General features: G+C 43.7%; 1 protein-coding gene across 2 annotated transcripts in view; it reads right to left on the reverse strand.

The window, feature by feature from the left end:
- Positions 1 to 5,885: 5,885 nt before the first annotated feature.
- LOC121586521 (protein FAM135B-like) overlaps positions 5,886 to 19,074 on the reverse strand; it is a 45,711-nt gene continuing 32,522 nt past the window's right edge. The window contains exons 11-20 of one of the 2 annotated variants that reach the window (XM_041903269.2): positions 15,545 to 15,618; positions 15,092 to 15,246; positions 12,565 to 14,797; positions 12,163 to 12,329; positions 11,963 to 12,054; positions 11,652 to 11,749; positions 8,392 to 8,543; positions 7,940 to 8,050; positions 6,951 to 7,064; positions 5,886 to 6,227 (exon numbers count right to left, since the gene is read on the reverse strand). In XM_041903269.2, coding sequence (XP_041759203.2) covers positions 6,022 to 6,227; positions 6,951 to 7,064; positions 7,940 to 8,050; positions 8,392 to 8,543; positions 11,652 to 11,749; positions 11,963 to 12,054; positions 12,163 to 12,329; positions 12,565 to 14,797; positions 15,092 to 15,246; positions 15,545 to 15,618 — 3,402 coding nt within the window. In that variant the 3' untranslated portion in view covers positions 5,886 to 6,021. Of the gene's footprint in view, positions 6,228 to 6,950; positions 7,065 to 7,939; positions 8,051 to 8,391; positions 8,544 to 11,651; positions 11,750 to 11,880; positions 12,055 to 12,162; positions 12,330 to 12,564; positions 14,798 to 15,091; positions 15,247 to 15,544; positions 15,619 to 19,074 lie in introns of those variants that run through there. The other variant, XM_045226058.1, reaches the window with a different exon arrangement.

A 19,074-nucleotide genomic window follows, 5' to 3' on the forward strand; every position in this document is an offset into this window, starting at 1 on the left:
ACTCTATTTTTTAAGGGTAGCTTTACTGTAGCTTAACATCTTCCAGTGTGAAGTAATTGGTAGCTTGGTAAACTATATTTTCAGAGTAGCTTCCCCAACAACAGGTACAGTATAACTGTTAGTTGTGTGGTGTAGGCCACACAAGGTCAGGTCAGGCCTGATCCATCTAGCCACAGTTTATTCTCATATGGTGGTGCTCATAATGAACTCTTGACTACCCCTGCAGGACATAACTTCAGCAGAGACCACACTATAGGTTCACAGTAGAGACCCGCACTACGTCAAGACCCATCAGCTCTGTAACCAGGTAGAAACCAGTAGAACCACCAGCTCTGTAACCAGGTAGAAACCAGTAGACCCACCAGCTCTGTAACCGGGTAGAAACCAGTAGACCCACCAGCTCTGTAACCAGGTAGAAACCAGTAGAACCACCAGCTCTGTAACCAGGTGGAAACCAGTAGACCCACCAGCTCTGTAACCAGGTAGAAACCAGTAGACCCACCAGCTCTGTAACCAGGTAGAAACCAGTAGACCCACCAGCTCTGTAACCGGGTAGAAACCAGTAGACCCACCAGCTCTGTAACCGGGTAGAAACCAGTAGACCCACCAGCTCTGTAACCGGGTAGAAACCAGTAGAATCACCAGCTCTGTACCCAGTAGATGCAGAGATCATTATGCATCCACAGAAATATATTGTACTGTAACCTAGAAAATACCTACCTGGTTCCAGATCTGTTTGTGCTTTGACCAAGCTAAACATTTGGCATGACAATTCCATAAGGAGTTGGCAAGAGAGCAGAAACAGACTGGCACCCACGTTAGAAAATACATTTTTACATTTTAGTCATTTAGCAGACGCTCTTATCCAGAGCGACTTACAGTTAGTGAATACATATTTTTTTTATACTGGCCCCCCGTGGGAATCGAACCCACAACCCTGGCGTTGCAAACGCCATGCTCGATCAACTGAGCTACATCCCTGCCGGCCATTCCCTCCCCTACCCTGGACGACGCTGGGCCAATTGTGCGCCGCCCAGTCGCGGCCGGCGGCGACAGAGCCTGGATTCAAACCAGGATCTCTAGTGGCACAGTTAGCACTGCGATGCAGTGCCTTAGACCACTGCGCCACTCAGGAGTACAGGTTCGAATCACCTAGGTTGTCCATAACCTAGATTTATATCATATTTTGAAAATAAGCATTATATTCATACATAAATGTTGATAGTAGTGGTGTGCTGGCTGGCACTACAACCCATACTTTTAACATTCAATAAACTTTATAAATAAATGATTTAATATGACAGATACTCATTACTTTCTATTTGTTTCTATCTATAGTACAGCTGGTGTTTCTTGATATGATCTATTTCATTATTCATATTCTGACACTTCCCACCTATTACCTCTGAACAGAGAGGCACATCTTTAATACAATAGGATGGAACTGAGAAATTGTGTCTGGTCAGTAATTGTCCCAGGCAATTATGAGAGGGAGGGAGAGGGAGAGAGAGAGATATATATATAGAGAAAGAGAGAAATTTTCTCTGTGCAGTGGTGCAGAACATTGTCCCCCTGTACGGTAGTGACCTGTACTGGCCTGCCCAGGTGGACGGTACAGGACCAATCAGCAGCAGCCTCACTGAGCAGGTGGAATGACTTTCATGCACTTTGAGCCAAATCTATTAGACATGTTCAGCTCTCTGTAAGGATACCTGCAGTTACCGACTTAGTGACCAGACGTTTGCCCTCGAAGGGAGAATGGTGGAATGTGTTACACACTATCCCTAGTTCTCTATATTATAGTATTTTAACTTGTGTTATATTGTACTGTTTTTCCTAGTGCAACTAGATATTATTAAGGTAATAGTGAGATCATATATTTTATGTATGGTTTAGGGTAGTAAATATTATACCAACCCTCCCCTAATTGGAGTAAACTAATGGACAACAACACTTAGGCTTCTACTTCCAGCTTATACATACTATATACATTTTATGGACACAACATATTTTGCATTAGTTATCTTTTGTTTGTTTTTAGTCCCATCCTTTATGTTTTGAGCCTTTGTTCTCTAACGGTTATAGTCACCTGTACTAAGCTTAATACAGAAATATTGCATTACAATTAGTTTCTTTAGCTGAGAACAAAGAAGGCAAGCCCCACAATTGCATAAAGAAACATACTTTTTAATTATAATATAATGTTGATATTGTTTATATCATAATGTTCTGTATGTAATATATATATGTATATTTTTACACGGGCACAAGCTACTAAGGAACACAGACAGTAAGCAAACATAGAAAAATATTAGATTAGTATTATTGGCACGGATTAAGTTCTATTATATTGTTAGCAAAAATAAAATAAATAAATACAACGTTACTCACAAGTCACACCAAACAGCTGGAAATGTGTCATATTCCAGCACAATCCTCAGCAGACAGAAAATGAAAATACCATCTAAATAAACCCACTACACAAACATGACACAAATATGCCTTGGAGCATTTTATACAGAAGCACACATAGAGGACACACACGCGCACACACACACACACACACACACACACACACACACACACACACACACACACACACACACACACACACACACACACACACACACACACACACACACACACTACAGGAGGCTGCTGAGGGGAGGATGGCTCATAATAATGGCTGGAATGGAGTGAATGGAATAGTGTTTGATACCATTCCATTTAATCCGTTCCAGTCATTACTATGAGCCCATCCTCCCCAATTAAGGTGCCACTGGCCGCCTGTGACACACGCGCACACACACACACACACAGTGTAACAAAGGAGTATTCACTCTCACAATGATAATAATTAAATAAAATACAAAAGGTTCAGTCAACCATATCAGGGGTTGCTATGGTGACAGAGGTAAGTCATGTCTACTGTAGGAGTCAACAAGAAGAAAGAAAAATAATCATAGTTTAAAATAAAGTTTAAATGGTTTGAAATGGGAAGCGTTTATCTCTTCATAACAACACCAGAATAGCAGCCCTGTCTGACTGTGTGAAGCAGGCAAGGATTTTCGCATCAGAATGTTTTGTTTAACCAAAGAAACACAATGAACAAAATCCATTGAATAGAGCTGTATGTTGAGTTTAAAGACATGTAGGCCTACAGCTACTGGAAAACACAGAAACTCACAAAAAAACTGTTATGACATGTCAATTAATTAAACCACATAACCTGTAAAGCATGAATATTAAAATCTCAATCCACACCTGCCCTTGCCCTGAGAGAGAATGAAAACTAAAAGCTTTACTTCACGAACGATGTGACCCTTTGGGCAAACAGACAAACAGATCATGGCCCTTTGGAGGTAAAAGCACAGGCAAGAGGGATGTCAGAAGGAAATGATGCATGAAGCCTGCTAGCTCTACCAGACTGCTGACGCAGCTTCTGTAGAGGTTTCACAAACAGCAATCCCCTCATTGTCCTAACAGGAACAACCTAGCCCCCTTTCTATTGGTGTGTGTGTGTGTGTGTGTGTGTGTGTGTGTGTGTGTGTGTGTGTGTGTGTGTGTACGGCGTGCATGCATGTTTGCGTGCGTCCTAACGGGAGCCATTTAATTAAAGTCAACCCCAGTGACACTCTGCCTACCAGGCAGCGCTGCAGCAAACAGAGCAGCCACAGGAGCTCAACTTAAGAAAAAGACCACTTGTACTGCAAGGACACTAGGACAGGGCTTAATGACAGTGACAACAGAACACTAGGAGATGGGACATTACAATAGGAGACGAGTAAGGTCAAGCTTTGTCGCTTGCCACTAGCTGCATGGACACATCCTTCAAAGCTAACCTGTGAGCGGGAGAATGGAGTATGTACAATATCATTTGAAACATCAATACATGAAGGACAATGTTGGAGTGCAAGGACTTCGTATAGCAAGTGTATCTATAGGCCTACTTGCTGTAACGTCCACCGTAAAGTGCACTTGTCAGTCAAACCAGTGCAAAGAATAAATACAGGTCTGTGTCGGTACATGACCTCCATAGACGCACCTTCAGTCATCTCCAAGTGATACCATGACAACATCTCTGTAAATCTAAAAACGTAAACATTATTTGATTTTGATGAACATAAGCATAGTGCCTACTAGTCAGTGCCCATAGTAGAGACACTGTTCTCAGATGCAGGAAAGTGACACCTTCCTTATTATACTGTTCCTGTCATAGACAAGGTAGCGACATTAAAGGTTCAATGCATACAAAATCGAACTCTAAAAGCAGTGCACATACAGTATGAGGAATCTGAAAAAAATCTATGGTCATTTCCAAGGGATATGAGCCACAGCCATTCTTATTTCATGATTCTATATTTCAAATCTTAATCAACCCAGATAATTACACAATGGACTAAGTAGCAGTAATACTCATATATCAGTTTAGTAATACTCATATCTCAGTATAGTATTACTCATATCTCAGTATAGTAATACTCATATCTCAGAATAGTATCACTCATATTTCAGGATAGTAATACTCATATCTCAGGATAGTAATACTCATATCTCAGTATAGTATTACTCATCTCAGTATAGTAATACTCATATCTTAGTAGTAGTAATACTCATATCTCAATAGGATCACTACAGTCGGTAGAAGGTACATAATACCTTATTGAGGAGGTTGGGATATACCTTATTTTAAAGAACACGAAGGCATTACATGGTTGATAACTCAACTCAGCAGTTTGTTTGAGACACATAAATGCTTTCAACCAACACACACTTTTTAGATATGTAATATATTGTATATAAACTTATACAAGAAATATATAGAACACCTTTTTCTTGCATTGTATATATTACACTGTATACTGCAGAGAAGGTTAACCTCTTGATTTGGCCTTCATGTTATGTGTTGAAATTGTATGATATAAAATACACAACACAATGGTCATAGTCTGACGAACGTATGGATATGGCATAATTGAAAATACATCATTTTAAATCATATCTAAATTCCTTTCATAAAAAGAAACATTTGTACAATATAATACCACCACAGTTCTATGTGGAGTTTGAAACATGTGTATTATAACATTTAAAATCAAGGAGTTAAATTCCAAGCAACTATCTCCTTAGTTTTTAACAATTTCATACATGTAATCCTTCAAGTAGATCCTTCATCCAGTGATTCATTCAGACTAGCCACTTCAGGTCAGGATTGAAGACCAAAATGAAATGCTCTTGATTTGGTAGCGCTTTGGGATGAACATTAGATGTATATTATATTGACTATACTTTGGGATAAAGGGGTGTTCATAAGGCCTATATAACATCAATGAGCCACACTATGCACTACATCAGTCGTTTCACTTGACATACTGTATACAGCTGTTAATATGGATGGGTTGTATAGAGCTTATGACCACCTCTTTGACAGCAGGGGTAACAGAGGTATACATACTTTAAATATACACTGTACATAGTCATGGTGCAACCCCCTTCCTCTCACTAAGTCCTCCTATCCAGTCAACCACAACAAGGAGATCTTCATATAGACCTAGGGCCTCTCTGAGCCAGTTTCTCTATAGCTACAGCTCTATTTGAAGTAGTGGTTCTACTTTTTTAAATAGTTGAGCCTCTAGTTAAAGGGATACTTCAGGATTTTGGCAATGAAGCCTTTTATCTACTTCCACAGAGTCAGATGAAGTAGTGGATACAATTTCTATGTCTATGCATCCAGTATGAAGGAAGTTAGAGGTAGTTTCGCGAGCCAATGCTAACTAGCGTTAGCACAATGACTGGAAGTCTACGGTATCTACTAGCATGCTAGCAGTTACCATAGACTTCCAGTCATTGCCCTAACGCTAGTTAGCAATTGCGCTACTGCTAGTTAGCAACTTCCTTCAAACTGCACGCAGAGACATAAAAATGGTATCCACGAGTTCATCTGACTCTGGGGAAGTGGATAAAAATCCTGAAGCATCCCTTTTAAGTAGTTTGAAGTACTATTTGAAGTAGTTTGAAGTTCTATTTGAAGTAGTTGAGCCCTGCGACCAGGAAGAACTTCTCCAAGAAGAGTTCAGAGTCGAGCACGGCGATGTGAGCGGCTCGGCCAATCAGAGTGTTGGCGGTATTGGGCAGGGCGTGGAACACATTCTGGCGAATCAGACGACAGTCCTTAGCCCCCACCAATGGCTGGAGTAGGTTGTTGATCATCTCTGTGTACACTGGACCTTGAATATGGAGACAGAAACACGTTGGTTAGTGTACACAAAGACCTACAGTGTGGAAACACAGACAGACACATGTTAGGGTTCAGTCTCTGATTGAACGTTAAAAGCTTTCTGTATTTACCCAATCACACTGGCACGTCAACAAAGAGATAGGTACAGTATGTGATGACGATTGTTCACTATGTAAATTATGCTTCTTAGATGTATTTGGTGGAGATTGCAGGCATCTGGTCTTTATTTGTTGTACTTTTACCCCCCAATTGGTAGTTACTGTCTTGTCCCATCGCTGCAACTCCCATACGGACTCGGAAGAGGCTAAGGTCAAGAGCCATGTGTCCTCCGAAACACGACCCTGCCAAGCCGCACTGCTCGCTTAACCCGGAAGCCAGACTCACCAATGTGTCGGAGGAAACGTCGTACAACTGGCGACCGAAGTCAGATTGCAGGCGCCCGGCCCGCCACAAGGAGTCGCTAGAGCGCGATGGGACAAGGACATCCCGGCCGGCCAAACCCTCCCCTAACCCGGATGATGCTGGGCCAATTGTGCGCTGCCTCATGGGTCTCCCGTTCACAGCTGGCTGTGACACAGCCTGGGATCAAACCTGGGTCTGTAGTGACGCCTCAAGCACTGCGATGCAGTGCCTTAGACCACTGCACCACTCGGGAGGCCCTTCATATGGACTTTATAATAGGAACATAGGAGCTGCAGTGAGTGGTGCTAACCTGTGGTCCTGTCTTTGAGTGCAGTCCTGCACATCTCTATCCTGGCAGAGTGGAAGGGAACATATCGGTCCTGAGGCGATGCCACCAACACCACATTCTTGAAGAACTGGAGCCCTGAGAAAAGAGACAAACAGAGGGCGTAGACAGAGAGGGCGAGAGAGAGACAGAGAGAGAGACAGAGAGAGAGAGAGAGAGAGAGAGAGAGAGAGAGAGAGAGAGACAGACAGAGAGAGCGACAGAGACAGAGAGAGACACAGAGAGAGAGAGACAGAGAGAGCAAGAGAGACAGAGAGAAAGAGAGAGAGAGAGAGAGACGGAGAGAGAGAGACAGAGAGAGAGAGAGCAAGAGAGACAGTGAGAGAGAGAAAGAGAGAGACAGAGAGAGAAAGAGAGAGACAGAGAGAGACAGAGAGAGACAGAGAGAGAGAGAGAAAGAGAGAGACAGAGAGCGAGAGAAAGACAGAGAGCGAGAGAAAGACAGAGACAAAGAGAGAGACAGAGCGAGAGACAGAGACAGCGAGAGCGAGAAAGACAGAGAGACAGACAGAGAGAGAGTTTGTAGGTTATATATATATATGTATCACTTGGTGCCATCATCATTGTTTGACAGCCCTCGACTGATAAAGATATGTTATTTCTCGTGTCTCCTGTCACTGTGCTCTTAAAAGAGTGCACTGCTGCGTTTCAAATGACAGGGTTTGGATCATTTTGTCAGCCCGGCACAGCTCGAAGAAAAAAGCATTTTTCTGGCTTATGTACTTGGAGTCTTTGACAAACGGATGCTTTGTTCATCTCACACAGTGGGGGGGGGGGGCTTCCCAGAACAGAGCTAGCTAGCTAGTGGAGTCTGTGTGTTAGCCAGATGACATATGGAGAGGAAAAGAGAAAAAAACTAAACAAAAAACAATAAGATGACCTACATTTTTATGAATATTTGAGCTCATTGTGCTCTTACAGTATAGTTTGTCCTACATTATAGCAGTACCTACCTGGTTTCTGACTGAGAAGATAGAGGAAGGTTTTGCGAGGATCGGTGTGATCTCTGCAGGTGAGCTGCAGCAACGATCCGGATTTCTTCAGCTTCTGCATCAGCCATAGACCTAAAACAACCACAGACATCAGCCTCCTACCTAAAACAACCACAGACATCAGCCACAGACCTGTAACAACCATCTGAATTACAGACATACACATCCCCCTTTGAAGACACTGGGAGGAGCACAGAGCAGAGCTGAATACTGTACAATTAATACACAGACTGGTAGGAAGCTGCTGAGGAGACAAAACCAGAATCAGAAACACTCCTTGGAGTAATACAGTATATACAGTATCTGCACTGTGCTGTTTCTATTCTCCATGCTGAGTTGACGATGGCCTGTGTTTCGCAAGGATTTCAAAAGCCTAAGTAAGTAGATAAGTATTCTGACCCTCCCCACCTCACCTGTGCTGACCAGCGTGCTGTTGTTGTACAGCGTTCCCAGGTGTGGTCCGGACAGAGACAGGAAGGTGTGCAGTTTGACCAGGTAGCAGCGGAACCGAGGCCTTGTCAGCACCGACCGGATGATCACGTTCCCCAGAGAGTGACCGATGAAACTGAGGGTCGGAAAGAGGAGACAAACGGAACAGACAAACAGAACAAACAGAACAGATAAACAGAACAGAAAAATACATTACTCTGCTGCTACCCAGGTCTCGTTAGACTAAAGAATGCACAATGAAAAGACTTCCAAGACTGACTGCACAGTTTCTTATTATAGGATAGAAGCTATGCACAGCAAGAGGTGCCTCCAATTCTTTGGCCCCCTGGTATTTATTCTATCAGTATAAAGTGTTCAGGATGAGGGTAGCTCATCCACTCTAGCCCTTGAGTTTTGCCAAGAAAATACATCTTTATGTTTTTAATTCCAAAGAGATGATTAATGTCCAAATAAGCGTCCTCCAAAGCAAGTTGACGTCTTGACGTCTTAATGGCTAAGATAGTGGTAGCTAGAATAATTAGCTGCTTTGTCCCAGTAGTCATTGAGACGCTAGATTTCCTTAGATGTTCATTTCTCATCTGCTAATTACAGTAGTATCACCATCATCACAGTACTGGGCAGCTTCCCTCAACACCAGCTACTAACAACCTCATCTGTTTCCTCTAACACTAAATATAGAGGCGATGTGGAGAGAGACAGCTGCTACTGTGGCACTCCATGTCTTTAGTCACAGTTCACCAGAGTATAAACAATGTTGAAAAGAATGCATACTAAAATAGCACACCCAGAAACTCAGATAGGAAAATTGGCATATTTAGGGCAATTATTGTACATGATGAATCACTGTACTTGATTTGGACCTAATAGTGCTCTGCTGCGGAGAGAAATATGTTTAAGTTCTTCATTTCAAAGACAATGCTAAGTGATTGACAGTGCATGGGAATATCCTCCATTACTGGGTTATTAAAACTTTCTCTAACTCAGAGGAGGCTGGTGGGAGGAGCTATAGGACAGGCTCATTGTAATGGCTGGAATGGAATAAATGGAACGGTATCAAATACATTAAACATATGGAAACCACGTTTGACTCCGTTCCATTAATTCCATTCCACTCCTATAGCTCCTCCCACCAGCCTCCTCTGCTCTAACTGGCCATCAGTTTGATAGGGTTTAGGATTGAACTGAGATAGGGGGGTTTTCTCGTTTGGGCAAAAGTCCGTCCTCTGTCCTCTCTCCTCCATCCTCTCTCCTCCGTGACCCGGAAACCGATAAGTGGTCGAGAGGTCGAGCAGTGTGTGAATTCGTTAGTAGGCAAACGGAAGTGTCCTCCCCTCCTCGATAGCCACCTTTCATCAAGGATAGTTTTTAAATCTGCCAAACCCCCTTTGAATCAGCTTTTGTTTTGTCAGAAGGCAAAAAAACATGCACACATTTAAAAACGATATGCTACTTATTGTTTCATCTATAACATGTCTTGCACAACTAACTTAATTTGTTTGAGCACTTTACACATTTATTTTGGGATCCACCCCGTAAATGTAATTTGCCTAATGACGACCGTCTCATTTCAAGCAAGCACATTTCCATCCACGTTCACTCTCCTCACCGACTCTCCTTTTACCTTTTTCAAAAGGAGGCGAGAGAGGACGGAGTAGCGAGGATGCAGGAGGTGTGCAAATCTTCTGGGGAAGATCTTAACATACTCCTCGAGTCCTCTCTCCTCATCTCCTTCTCAAAACACATTGGAGGAGTAGGTCAGAGGGGAGGAACCTCTGGCTTTCTCATCCAATAGGTTTTGAGAAGGTGACGAGGACAGAGGACTCGCGCGAGGTGTATGCAGTTGAGATCTTCCCAGGGAATATCATAATGTATTCATATGCTGATATCTAGTGGCTATAAAGAATACTACATCTGTTTTGTTTCTCCATTGCCTCCTATTACCATACCTGTGTCTTGGTTAGGACACTGACCTTAATGTTGTGTGGTAGTTAGAAATTACCTTAATCAAATCAACTCAAATTGTATTTGCCACTTGCACCGAATACAACAGGTGTAGACCTTACAGTGAAATGCTTACTTACAAGCCCTTAACCAACAATGCAGTTTTAAGAAAAAGAAGTGTTAAGTAAAAAAAATTTGATAAGTAAAAAATAATTAAAGAGCAGTAAAATAAAATGACAGTAGGGAGGCTATATACAGGGGGTACTGGTACAGAGTCAATGTGCGGGGGCACAGGTTAGTCGAGGTAATTGAGGTAATATGTACATGTGGGTAGAGTTAAAGTGACTATGCATAGATAATAAACAGAGATGTTGTGTTGTGTTTAGGACACTGACCTTAATGTTTTGTGGTGGTTAGGGCACTGACCTTAATGTTGTGTACTAGTAAGAACTGACTTTAATGTTGTGTGGTTGTTAGAACTGACCTTAATGTTGTGTTGTGGTTAGGACACTGACCTTAATGTTGTGTGCTAGTAAGAACTGACTTTAATGTTGTGTGGTTGTTAGAACTGACCTTAATGTTGTGTTGTGGTTAGGACACTGACCTTAATGTTGTGTGCTAGTAAGAACTGACTTTAATGTTGTGTGGTAGCTAAAACTGACCTTAATGTTGTGTTGTGGTTAGGACACTGACCTTAATGTTGTGTGGTGGTTAGAACTGTCCTTAATGTTGTGTGGTAGTTAGAACTGTCCTTAATGTTGTGTGGTAGTTAGAACTGACCTTAATGTTGTGTGGTAGTTAGAACTGTACTTAATGTTGTGTGGTAGTTAGAACTGACCTTAATGTTGTGTGGTAGTTAGAACTGACCTTAATGTTGTGTGGTAGTTAGAACTGACCTTAATGTTGTGAGGTGGTTAGAACTGACCTTAATGTTGTGTGGTAGTTAGAACTGACCTTAATGTTGTGTGGTAGTTAGAACTGACCTTAATGTTGTGAGGTAGTTAGAACTGTACTTAATGTTGTGTGGTAGTTAGAACTGACCTTAATGTTGTGTGGTAGTTAGAACTGACCTTAATGTTGTGTGGTGATTAGGACACTGACATTTAATGTTGTGTGGTGGTTAGGACACTGACCTTAATGTTGTGTGGTAGTTAGAACTGACCTTAATGTTGTGTGGTAGTTAGAACTGACCTTAATGTTGTGTGGTAGTTAGAACTGACCTTAATGTTGTGTGGTAGTTAGGGCACTGACCTTAATGTTGTGAGGTGGTTAGGACACTGACCTTATCCGTCCGATGGTGAGGTTGTACAGCTGAATGTGCTGGATGATCTCGTCTATTAGCCTGTCCGTCATGGTGTCGAAATCTGCAAATGTGTCAGTCTGCACCCAAGGGAGAGGAAAACAACTAACATATTTTCACATTTATTTAACCAGGAAATCCTATTGAGATTAAAATACCTCTTTTACAATGGTGCTCTGACATAAGTAGCTTAAAATTAAAGCATACTCACAGGATTTTCTAATACATATTATCGATTCTTTAAAATCAATATTTATTGTATTAATGTGCAGACAGAATATTCTGTATTTTACCTGGTTCCTCTCTGACATGAGGAAGTCCAGTCTGGACCCTGGTAATCCCAGCTCTATGAAGGTCTTCACCAGGCGAAGGTCTGCACTATTCCCTAGGAGGAGACAATAAAACAATACACCTTTAAACAGGTGGATCAGGTGATTGGTTGATTTGATTGATTGATTGATTGTTTGATTGATTAATTGATTGATTGTCTCACCATCAAGGCCGTGGACACAGACGACCAGGTGTATGCCATCCTCAAACTCCTCATCCTCCTCCTCAGGGGGGAAGTAGGGCAGGTCGGAGGCCAGGTGAGGGAGGTCACTGTAAAGGGTTGCCTTGAACACCAGCTCCTTCACCAGATCCTCTTTGGACCTGTAGAAACTGGAACACAGTGTGGGCAGAGGGGACAGGTGATGGTCAGAGGTGGCGTCATTATTGAAAATCACAACAGCATCATTATGGGAAATCCCACACTCAGAAGAACTCATCATCAAAGAGGTCAAAGAGCAATGCAAACGTCTGACTTCTCACACATCTATGACAGAGGTAGCTGGTTCACCACAACTTTCTGCAGCATTCCTTCTCATTGTAAAACTAGAAAGAGAAAACAACTCACTGCAGCATCCTCTCGTTTGTGTCGTCGTCTGGCCCAAGGGCGTTGGACGAGCAGATGATGCCGAAGGAGCCCAGGGGCTGATGGGTAATGGGGGATGCGGCTTGTCGAGTGGAGATGCCGGTAATGGACGGTGAGTCCCGGAGGACGGAGGAGAAGGGAAGACAGGTCGGAGCGCAGGACACAGACATATTCACCACCTCCACCACCTTCCTGTTCATAAAGGATAGGCCTGACCCTGAGTTTGATCCTGAGCCCGACCCTGACCCCGAGCTACTGGGGATTTTAGCTGGGTTAGTCTGACCGTTGCGATCCAGCTGCTCTCTCTCATTGGCCGGGAGCCCTATGAGGTCATTAGGCCTGGCCGTATCATTAACAGTAAGGCCTATAAGGTGGATGGGTCTCTCTGTGTGGTTTGGGATAGAGGGGATAGGCCTGGGGTCGTGGAGGCTCTTCCTCTGTGAGACCACCACCAGGTCACGCAGCCCGACCCGATGGAGGCTCTGGGAGGGAGTCTGGTGATGATCCAGCAATTCCTTGTCAACAAGATCGCTCAACCCAATCTGATGGAGACTCTGATAGTCATCCCTGACTGGATTCTCCTCCACATCATCCACCAGCACACTGCTGTCATGTTCACAGGGTTTGGTCTCACAGCTACAGGGGGTGATCTCTACTTCACAGAGACCTGGGTCCACTGAGTTTAACACACCACTGCTGTCTCCTCTGTGATGGTTCTTATCCACCATCTGACTGACTACAGCTGGGTCCTTCACGTCATCATGGCCTTCAGGTACTCCACTAATGCCACTTAATACTGCCTTCATATCCTGAGTGTCTGACAGGGGCACTGGCAAAGCTGATTTATTAGATCTAAGAGTTTCTTTAAGAACATGACCACTCTCCATATGAGTTCTGGTCACCTGCTGGGGTGGTGAGAGCGCTGCTCCCCAGTCAAACAGGCCAACCTCAGGCAGCTCTCCCTCTTGGATGTCCTCTAGAGATGGGTGGTTTCCCCCGGATAAAGACTCCTGGTGTCTAATCAAGTCCCCAGTTGTTACATTGGTGGCAGCAGTGGAGATGGAGGAGTATCCCTCCTCCTGGTCCTGGTACCCACTGGTCCCCTCGCTCTCTGTGTCTACCTCCTTCTCCGCTCCTCCCTGGTCCTCCTCTGTGTCCTCAGGGCTGGAGATCTGAGGAGCTGAGACAGACTTGGTCAGTTTACTGAGCTGTTGCTGGTTCCTCTGTTCCTCGTCGTCCTCGTAGGGCAGGGACGAGATGGAGGTGAGGGAGGCCTGGATGCCCGCGCTGGGCAGGCTGCCCCCGCTGGCTCTGCTCTCTGTCTGCAGGCCCTCCAGGGAGCTGCGGTGGGCCGGGTGTCTCCTCGCCATGCGCTGCAGTACCAGTATCTCCTCCAGAGGGTGCCCTCCTCCCGTCTGGTGAGCGTCCAGGAGCCAGGCCATCGAGCTGGGCTCGCTCTCGAAGCCTGAGTCGGAGATGATGGAGGGGGAGCGGTTCATGATCTTGGAGCCCCCCACCCCCACCACCCCTCGGTGGGACAGCTCTCTCCTCAGGTCTGTAGGTAGAGGGGGTGTGAGGGGATGGGCTTTGAGTGGAGCCTGGGGGTAAGTGGTTAGACTGCTCAGAGGAACATCCTCGCTGTCGTCGTCCATAGCAACATCATTCTCTTCTACATCCAAGTCATTTCCTGTACTGATAATGTTCTGGTATCTCTGTGTGATGATGTCTTGGTGGTTCTCCAAGTCTTTCCAAGTCATGTCTTCACGGTTAGAGGTATGTTGTGGGTCTGTACACTGTTTGTGGTTGGAGGAGACCATCAGCACTGCCTCTCCTCTGAATGGATCCACATCAGTGGGCCTGACTCTGATGATCCTCAGGCCTAAACCAGGGCTCTCCTCTGAGATCTCCTCTGCCTTGGCCTGCTCCTCTGGATCCCCTGGCTGGACTGGCTCTCCCTGGTCTGGGTCTGCCTGGTTTGAGTCTGAAGTCTCTCCTATCTTGTCAGTAATAATGCTGATGCTCTGCTCTCCTATGACAGACCCGTATGTAAGCAGGTCCATGCAGTCCTCACTGTCTTTAGGTTCCTGGGTTGGTACTGCTGGTGAGCTGGTGAGCTTGTCCAGGGCAGGAGGACTATTGTTGGCATCAGTGACAGGAGGGTTGGGGATGGCCTGCTCACTGGTGGAAAGAGGTGTTGGCATAGATGATCCCCAATCTAGAAATAAAGATGGAGAAAATGTTTAGGTCTTCCGCTAATACTAGATGTTTGAATTATGCTGATCTACACTACTTGAATAAGTAGGACTCTGAAACAGATAAAACAGTATTGTTAGCACAAATAAAAGCAGACTCAGGCCAGGATTCAAAATAAAACAGATAAACAACCTATGCACTGCTTAAAGATGAATTGTTATTGAGCCATGAGCGATAATGATCTCCGCGAATGTAGAGGAAATGTCCTTTAAATGTACATCGCTGTTGAATGAAATCCAGGACTTAGCCAACTCACCTGTCCATGGAGACTCTACATATCTGTCTTCGAAGATGATAGGCAGGCTGTTCCAGTCTCCATCAATGTCCAAGCATTCTACAGGTAATGGTGGCATCCTGGTCAAGTAGTTGGAGCTACGCACCTCCACAGCTATCTGACCGTGTCTGTTGATCCTTTATAACCAGAAGAAGAAGAAGAAGAAGAAGAAGAAGAAGAAGAAGAAGAAGAAGAAGAAGAAGAAGAAGAAGAAGAAGAAGAAGAAGAAGAAGAAGAAGAAGAAGAAGAAGAAAATGTTAAAGTAGAAAGAAGAAAAATATAACTTTTGGCTATCTATCATAACCACTCAAACACTTTCGACCTACCTTTTCTCTATTCATAGAATGACGCCTTAGGTAAAGCATTAACATAACATTTGATGTAAAACAGAGTGACAAAACTACATCATTGTGCTCCTGGAATGGCAGTACTCACAGGTCCTCTTGAAATGTCAGGGATGTCTCTTTGGGGTGTTCTGTGAAGAAGTATGCCTCTGAAAACCGCCTGACCTGACATCAGCACAAAATATAAACAAGAACCATCCTAATTTCCTCACAGAGAAACTTACCGAGTTAGTACTGTATGCATGAAAGGCAATGATTTGATCTTCAAAATGGTGTAAAAGTTAATAGTGTAAAAAAAGTTAAAAGTGTTAAAATATACAGTACCAGTCAAAAGTTTGGACACCACTCATTCAAGGGTTTTTCTTTATTTTTACAATTGTTTACATTGTAGAATAATAGTGAAGACATCAAAACTATGAAATAACACATATGGAATCATGTAGTAAACAAAAACGTGTTAAACAAATCAAAATATATATTATATTTCAGATTCTTAGCCACCCTTTGCCTTGATGACAGCTTTACACACTCAAGGCTTCTCTCAAACAGCTTCATCTAGATTGCTTTTCCAACAGTCTTCATCTAGATTGCTTTTCCAACAGGATTTCCCACATATACTGAGCACTTGTTGGCTGCTTTTCCTTCACTCTGCGGTCCAACTCATCCCAAACCATCTCAATTAGGTTGAGGTCAGGAGATTATGGAGGCCAGGTCATCTGATGCAGCATGCCATCACTCTCCTTCTTGGTAAAATAGCCCTTACACAGCCTGGAGGTGTGTTGAGTCAATGTCTTGTTGAAAAACAAATTATAGTCCCACTAAGCCCAAACCAGATGGGATGAAGTCTCCCGAGTGGCGCAGTGGTCTAAGGCACTGTATTGCAGTGCTAGCTGTGCCACTAGAGATCCTGGTTCGAATCCAGGCTCTGTTGTAGCCGGCCGCGACCGGGAGACCCATGGGGCGGCGCACAATTGGCCCAGCGTCGTCCAGGGTAGGGGAGGGAATGGCTGGCAGGGATGTAGCTCAGTTGGTAGAGCATGGCGTTTGCAACGCCAGGGTTGTGGGTTCGATTCCCACGGGGGGCCAGTATAAAAAAATAATTTTAAAAATTAATGTTTGCGCTCTGGATAAGAGCGTCTGCTAAATGACTAAAATGTAAATGTAATGGCCTATCGCTGCAGAATTATGTGGTAGCCATGCTGGTTAAGTGTGCCTTGAATTCTAAATAAATCACTGTGTCACCAGCAAAGCACATCAATCAATCAATCAATTTTATTTTATATAGCCCTTCTTACATCAGCTAATATCTCGAAGTGCTGTACAGAAACCCAGCCTAAAACCCCAAACAGCTAGTAATGCAGGTGTAGAAGCACGGTGGCTAGGAAAAACTCCCTAGAAAGGCAAAACCTAGGAAGAAACCTAGAGAGGAACCAGGCTATGAGGGGTGGCCAGTCCTCTTCTGGCTGTGCCGGGTGGAGGTTATAACAGAACCATGCCAAGATGTTCAAAAATGTTCATAAGTGACAAGCATGGTCAAATAATAATCAGGAATAAATCTCAGTTGGCTTTTCATAGCCGATCATTAGAGTTTAAAACAGCAGGTCTGGGACAGGTAGGGGTTCCATAACCGCAGGCAGAACAGTTTAAACTGGAATAGCAGCAAGGCCAGGCGGACTGGGGACAGCAAGGAGTCACCACGGCCGGTAGTCCCGACGTATGGTCCTAGGGCTCAGGTCTCTCAGTTGGCTTTTCATAGCCGATCATTTAGAGTTGAAAACAGCAGGTCTGGGACAGGTAGGGGTTTCGTAGCCGCAGGCAGAACAGTTGAAACTGGAATAGCAGCAAGGCCAGGCGGACTGGGGACAGCAAGGTGTCATCATGCCCGGTAGTCCTGACGTATGGTCCTAGGGCTCAGGTTCTCAGAGAGAAAGAGAGAACGAGAGATCCACAACATAACACCTCCTCCTTCATGCTTTACGGTGGGAAATACACATGCGGAGATCATCTGTTCACCCACTACGCGTTTCACAAAGACATGGTGGTTGGACTAAAAATCTCCAATTTGGACTCCAGACCAAAGGACACATTTCCACCGGTCTAATGTCCTTTGCTCGTGTTTCTTGGCCCAAGTAGGTCTCTTCTTCTTATTGGTGTTCTTTAGTAGTGGTTTCTTTGTAGCAATTCGACCATGAAGGCCTGATTCACATAGTCTCCTCTGAACAGTTGATTTTGAGATGTGTCTGTTACTGGAACTCTGTGAAGCATTTATTTGGGCTGCAATTTCTGAGGCTGGTAACTCTAATTAACTTATCCTCTGCAGCAGAGGTAACTCTGGGTCTTCCATTCCTGTGGCAGTCCTCATGAGAGCCAGTTTCATCATAGCGCTTGATGGTTTTTGCGACTGCACTTGATGAAACTTTCAAAGTTCTTGAAATGTTCCGTATTGACTGACCTTCACGTCTTAAAGTAATGATGAACTGTCATTTTTCTTTGCTTATTTGAGCTGTTCTTGCCATAATATGGACTTGGTCTTTTACCAAATAGGGCTATCTTCTATATACCTTGTCACAACACAACTGATTGGCTCAAACGCATTAAGAAGGAAAGAAATTCCACTAATTAACTTTTAAGAAAGCACACCTATTAATTGAAATTCATTCCAGGTGACTACCTCATGAAGCTGGTTGAGAGAATGCCAAGAGTGTGCAAAGCTGTCATCAAGGCAAAGGGTGGATATTTGAAGAATCTCAAATATAAAATATATTTGGATTTGTTTAACACTTTTTTGGTTACTGCATTATTCCATATGTGTTATTTCATAGTTGTGATGTCTTCACTATTATTCTACAATGTAGAAAATAGTAAAAATTAAGAAAAACCCTTGAATGAGTAGGTGTGTCCAAGCTTTTGACTGGTAATGTAGGTAACTGCCAGAATAAAGGAAACAGTTGAGTAAATGAGCGATACATTGAAAGCAGGTGCTTCTACACAGGTGGGGATCCTGAGTTAATTAAGTAATTAACATTCCATCATACTTAGGGTCATGTATAAAATGCCCAGTTGCCCATTATTTTGGCTACCATGGCTAGAAGAAATCTCAGTTACTTTGAAAGAGGGGTCTCAAAGTAGCATAGGGGGGTTTAAAGTGTGTGTGTGTGTGTGTGTGTGTGTGTGTGTGTGTGTGTGTGTGTGTGTGTGTGTGTGTGTGTGTGTGTGTGTGTGTGTGTGTGTGTGTGTGTGTGTGTGTGTGTGTGTATCTATCTGTATCTCAGTCACCAGGGGCCTCATTTATAAACCGTGCGTGCCGTGATCCCATAGGCAGTGCGGTTTCTGATTCAGAAGGGTTGGGTTAAATGTGGAAGACACATTTCAGTAGAATGCATTCAGTTGTACAACTGACCAGGTATCCCCTTTCCCTTTCCTTCATAGCCTACAGATGAATTTAACAGGTGAACATCAAAACAGTTTATATTTTACTATGAAGTGTGTATGCTATTACTGTAGGTAGCCCACTGTAATTTCAATTTGTTTTATGTAGCTTAGACAATGTTTCAGAATTCGCGGGCATTCTAGCATATTTAGGTTGGGGGGAAAAGTAAATGCAAAACATTGTTGAATTCA

The sequence above is a fragment of the Coregonus clupeaformis genome, chromosome 17, assembly GCF_020615455.1.
Source record: "Coregonus clupeaformis isolate EN_2021a chromosome 17, ASM2061545v1, whole genome shotgun sequence".
NCBI lineage: Eukaryota > Metazoa > Chordata > Actinopteri > Salmoniformes > Salmonidae > Coregonus > Coregonus clupeaformis.